The 5,936-nt window shown below is 42.3% G+C and overlaps 1 protein-coding gene across 2 annotated transcripts; it reads right to left on the bottom strand.

Moving 5' to 3' along the window:
* Positions 1–996: 996 nt before the first annotated feature.
* pcdh8.1 (protocadherin 8, tandem duplication 1) lies at positions 997–4,736 on the bottom strand. Of its 2 annotated transcripts, none has more exons than XM_085385378.1 (4): positions 2,295–4,736; positions 2,090–2,160; positions 1,667–1,812; positions 997–1,528 (listed from the first exon to the last, which is right to left on the bottom strand). In XM_085385378.1, the coding sequence occupies exons 1-4, from the start codon at positions 4,656–4,658 to the stop codon at positions 1,200–1,202; spliced, it is 2,910 nt and encodes a 969-aa protein (XP_085241504.1). In that variant the 5' UTR covers positions 4,659–4,736; the 3' UTR covers positions 997–1,199. The 2 variants fall into 2 exon arrangements, with proteins under 2 accessions (XP_085241504.1, XP_085241505.1); XM_085385379.1 differs by having other exon boundaries at positions 1,679–1,812.
* Positions 4,737–5,936: the final 1,200 nt, after the last annotated feature.

Here is a 5,936-nt window from a genome sequence, read left to right as displayed (position 1 = left end):
CCGTACTTTTGAAGTTGTTGATGAAAACTCAAGCACTTCCCCATGGACACGGTCTCTTGATTGAGAGATGTATTTAATTGATCTTTTTCCTGCATAATTTAGGTATAGGCTTTCTGGATTCCTGTAGCTGTCCTGGATTTGTACTTGTACTCACCAATGATGGGTCTTTCTGAGGAGACAAACAGTACAAGCATTACAGCTTTGAGATTGAAAATCATGTCAAGGTTGGCTAATTGTAGGCCAGGTTTCTGTATATCTGGCTTTTAAAAATCATCAGTGTTTCATCAATAAACTATTTGGGACCTGAGGCACTTCGCACTGTCACTAAATATTTCTGGTTGAAGTGAGCTGAAAAATAGCAACCAGTGTGGCAAATGTAAGAGTAGCTTGGCAAGAACATGGTTTATCAGTGTCAGAGGACAAGTTGCATGAGAAAACTGTATATTACTTGTATATTTATGTGCTATTTTCTGAATGAATGTACATGAATTTATATTCACGGGCTAAGGATTTGTCCCTCACAGCAATGACAGGCAGGAATTTGTCAAGCACCATAATACCTGTTGTTCTGTGTTGTGTACAGTGATGTGAATTATTTCAAAGCGCAAAAGCAGGTGTGACAGCACCCAGCATGAATTTGTAGGAATAATGGTTCGTACTTTATTTTCCACTTGAGTACCAGTTCTACTCTCTCATTTGCATGCAAGAAACTCCACGGAGCAACCTAGGAGTCTTCAAAGCCAGTCTCTCAGGTAATGCAGCAGCATCAGGTTTTACATCTGATCATATCTGACTGGAGTTTTGATCATGTTGATTCAAACTGCGGGAACAGTTCTATGTGTTTACCAATTCAGGCAGTGGTTTCTGATGGCAAGGGGATACCACTTCATCTTGAAAAGCTAAATTTTGTTCAATTAAAATAGATTAATTGGCAATATTTTATTATGTTTGCCGTGTCACCACATTTGGAGAAGAAAATCTTGTAATGAATGAGCCTTTTTGGTATTTCAATCACACCTTTATTGGAAAAAGAATGAGCAGCGTGCAGAGTGCATTAAACTGAATTTCAAAGATGTAAAATAAAATTTTGCAGTTGTGAAAAAATGTCTTCTATCATAAATATGTCCATGTTTTAATGACCCACATGGACAACAAAAAATATTTACACTTTCTATGTACACTTGGAATAACCTTTTTTTTTAAAAGACAGTTGCAACTTCCGAACCTGTAGCCACAGTCACAATATTTGGGCTCTGCCTGACTGCACCACGAGCCTCGTGTTGTTGCTGAGGGTAGTAGGAAGGAAGGGTTCTGGTCCTGGAGAAGGTCTGCATGCTGCTCCGGGACTTGGGCTGACTTGTGCCATAACAAGAGTCCTTCCAAGACTCAGGGCAGCCATGAGGACTGTTGAAGACAGGCGCTGGGGAAAAGCCTATTGTGTATGCAGTGTTTCTAGGGGCTCGGAAGCTCTGTGGCTGTATTGCACAGTAGGTGCCTTGGCAATCCTCTGATAAGCCGTTAGCTGCACCTGAAATAGAAGCAATATGAATTTAATAAAATAATAATGGTGAGCATTTATAGATTAAGATTTTACATATATTTTAAAATAATTGATCATTTATATATTTCTGGTGAAGGTTTGCTTTATCTGAACTTAAACACATACAGGAAAACTCACTCTTTAGCCTCGGCTGGAAGGTTCTGAAGTTCTTTCTGACTCCATCGCCACTGATATCAGAGTCACTGTCGTTGAAGTCACTGTCCCCTTTACCACTGTCCTTCACGCTCAGCTGATCAGTGTTGCTCATCCCACTGCAAATGCAATCAACAAATACAGTATGAGGCACAACTGCATCACATTAGCTTGATTATTGATGACTTTTTTTTCTCTGCATACACAGCACGGAACTTTGTTGCCCATCTAACCTCATTTTGCATAGATGCCACAAGCAACTTGTATGTTTTGTGTCTGTGACTGTGTGCGCGCGTGTGTGTGAAGTACTGTTTTTTTTAAGAAACTCTTTTTAGTTTGATTTCACTGTTTGTAAAGCATCAGATCTGAGAAAAGACATTCATTTAGTTGTCTTACCTCACTTGCAAGCAGTATTTGTCACCTTGCCACACAGATGTTGGTTGGAAATGCTTGGAGGGCAGGAACATCTAAGAGAACAAAGTGACAAGAGAGAGCTTAGTTTCCATTTCTGGCACACAGATCAAAGCAGTACTAGGAAACATCCTATAAAAATATGAGGGAAAATAAAACAGAAAAACAAGACTAAATGTAGTTTACTCACCTTCGTCTCAGAGTCCCTGCTCCTCTCCTCATACAGGCAGGAATCATCGAGAGACAAAGAGGTCCTCTCATGGAAGAAGCCTCCTTGACCTGTGTAAATGTTTGGTTCTGTTGAACTAAGCATGGGCAGGGGCCTGCCATCAAACAGGCCCTGACACACTTCTCTCTTGGCGCCACGGCTTCTCCCCCCACGTCTGAGTTTACATGTCACAGCTACAACCACTATTGCAATCAGCAACAATGCACAACCCCCACCGAGCATAATGATGATAATTAGTGAGCCATCAACGCCGGCGCTTTCTTCATCACTTGACCGCAACACAATGACAACTTGGTCTTCGGAGGGCTCTGTGTCTGAGACGACAAACCTAATAGTGGCACTGCTAGAGAGCGGGGACCTGGCATTGTCACTCACTGCGATTTTCATTTCCAGCACGTCCCCAATTTCAGCTGTCAGCCATTGTTTTAAACCAATCTCTCCAGTGTCTTTGTTCATTGTAAAAAGCTTCAGATCACCTTGCACAATTTGGTATGAGAGTTCTCCATTCACTCCATCATCCTCGTCTTCAGCTGTTACACGAAGGGCAAGATAGCTAGGAGGTGCATTAAAGGGCAAAGGAATCTCAGCAGAGTCATTCACAAGGACAGGGAAGGTGAAATATGGATAGTTGTCATTTTGATCCACAACTCTGACCCTGATTGTTGATGTGCTTGACAGAGCAGGGGAACCTTTGTCTTCTGCTTGGATGACCAGCTCAATCTCCTGAAGCGTCTCATAATCAAAGGACCTTAAAGTATACAAAGACCCTGAGAGGGAATCCACAGAAACATAAGTGGACGCTAAAGAGCCGCCTGGTACCTCTGAATCGAGGAGTTTGTATGAGACTTTGGCATTTTTTCCCATATCAGGATCTCGAGCAACAACAGTGGTCACATATGAGCCTGGGATGTTATTTTCCAGGACTGAAACTTCATAAAGTGGCTTACTGAACAGAGGGAAATTGTCATTCTCATCTGTTACACGGATAGTGTACTGTCTGATAGTTTTGAAAGGTGGGCTTCCCAGGTCTTCTGCAACCACAGTCAGGTTATACTCTGGTATCTTCTCTCTGTCTAAAGTGGTGGTGGTAACGATCATGAACGTGTCTCCATATGCCTGCTGGAGGGTGAAATGCACATGCTCGAGCAGACTAACGCGCACGTACCCATTGGAGCCAGAGTCTCTATCCGAGGTGCTGATCAGAGCCACGAAGCTCTCTGCCGCTGCAGCTTCCGTGATGTAGGCGACTCCATCACTGCTGGAGGTCATGGGTTTGATGCTGATTTCTGGTGCGTTGTCGTTCACGTCCACGATATCTATCAAAACCTTGCAGGTGGAGGGGACAGAGTTCGCGCCTAAATCAGACGCTTTGATGCTCAGCTCATATGATCTCCTCTTCTCAAAATCGACAAGCGCCTTCAGGGTCACGTCACCGGAGTGGGGGTCGAGGTGGAAAAGGCGCGCAGCTTCTAACGACAGCCCGTCGGAGAACGCGTACATCACTTCGCCATTTATGCCGTCATCGGGATCAAACGCGTGCACTCTGAGAACACGGTGGCCTACCGGAGAGTCTTCATTCAGCTCAACTTTCAGAGAGCTGTGCTCAAAAGTCGGGCTGTTGTCGTTAAAGTCCAACACTTTGATATTCACAGTCATTGACCCGGACTTTGCAGGCATTCCCCCATCATATGCGGTGACTTCAATAGTGTAGGAGTCCTCCACCTCCCTGTCGAGCTGCCTCACCAGCACCAGTTCAGCAAACTTCACCCCATCCTCCCGATCGCGTACTTCAACAGAGAAATGACTGGAGGAGGAAGTGTTGTAGCTTTGGATGTAGTTGTCTCCCACGTCCTGGTCGAGCGCGATTTGCAGAGGGAATCTAGAGTCCAGTGGCACATTTTCTACAATCTCCAGAGTTGTCTCGTTGAGAGGAAAATTGGGAGAGTGGTCGTTGATGTCTTTCACCTCGATCTCCACGTGAATGAGTTGAAACTTCTCCCTGGAGAAGGCCACGATGTCGAAGGTGATGAAGCAACGGGGAGTCCTGGGGCAGAGCTGCTCTCGATCAATTATTTCTGCGACACTCAGAAGTCCGTCGTTCTCTCTCATGTGAATCACAGAAAAGTTATTCTCTTGCATAAAGCGGAATGAAGTGTCAGGGTCATCAGCTGGATCAATCTTTAAATCTTGAGACAAATTACCTATTTCTGTCCCGGGTGCGTCTTCTTCATAGGTGAAATACCTTGTAGTTGTACACTGAGCAGTATTTAAAAATAAAACAAGCGCCACGCACAGCCCAGCTGCTGCAATCTTGCAAACTGTCATATTGAAGGGCTACTGAATGCTGCACAAAAAAAGTCATAAATCATGCAAGCAATCCGCCACTTGTGCTATGTCAGGTCGAATCACAACGGTGTTCAACTCTGACTTTGCTGCGGGACTATAAGCTCCGGTATATGCAAATAGGCTGCCCAGTCGACCAATGGCCTTCCAGTCCTGCACCAAACGGAACACGTTTGCCACTTCTGTTCACTGTTTGGGGTGCAAATGGTTCACTGAATAAACCAATTGTGGGGCTTTGTGCAGGCTGATAAAGTTGTTTTCTAAATAAATCTACATAGGGCCATTAATTAACTAACTAAATTACTTGGAGGACTGCATATAATAGGACTTCATGCCACAAGAGGAAGTTTAAAATTAACAACTTAGAATAAATGACTGGGCGAGTTTGTTGCCTCTCTAAAGGACATTATGCAGAAGCTAGGATGTAAAGACATTAAAGCGCAATGGACATATGCCAGTGAAATTATACATTGGTGGTAATTACTGAGAAACAGAAAAAAGTTAACAGGGGCGCATGACATAAGAAAATATTACGAGCATGATTGGCAGTCTGAGTGCAGTTTTTGCTTTGCGGGGAGTGATGCTTTTAAAATGTGAGGAATAAAGGTAGTGATGGAAGAAATGTAAGATGTTTGAAGTAGAAAAGCCACAATGCAAAAAAACAAAACAAAACAAAACTCATTACACAAGGAGGAGCAAATGCATAAAGTAAAAAATAAAAATGTTGCAGAATGATTGCCTGCATGTGTTTTCTTATAAACATTTTATTACAGCAATATTACTGTGGATGTTTTAACAGTGAGGAGCATCTTAATGTTGTGGAGGTGGTACTATTTTGAACACGTTTATACCTACTGGCTCTTTAATAATGCATTAGTACATACATATGCCCAAGATTATCATATGAGTATAGCTGTCAATTAAATGTGATGCAGGAAAAAAGTTCTACATTTCCCTCTGAACTAAGTAGAAATATAATATAGCGTGAAAATGTAATATATATACAAGCAGCAGAACACAATAGTGAGTTAATGTATTTAGTTATTTCCAGCCTGTCTTTAAAGGCAGGAGAAAATGCAAAATAGGAACTAGGAAAGATCTAATAATGGAGGGTCCCATCTCTAATGACATTCATTTATATTCATTTTCACACATATTAAAATCACATAGTGCTCATATTTTGACATTTAAACTTAATAAAACTCCATACATATTTATTTTTGCAGTTTTTTTCTCCTTCCACATTTATCCGTGTAAATG

This window comes from Rhamphochromis longiceps, linkage group LG16, assembly GCF_057381845.1.
Source record: "Rhamphochromis longiceps isolate RC_006_pf linkage group LG16, R_longiceps_female_GT1.1, whole genome shotgun sequence".
NCBI classification, from domain to species: Eukaryota; Metazoa; Chordata; class Actinopteri; order Cichliformes; family Cichlidae; genus Rhamphochromis; species Rhamphochromis longiceps.
The sequence above is the reverse complement of the archived record's forward strand: the minus strand, read 5'-3'. Positions and strand labels throughout refer to the sequence as shown.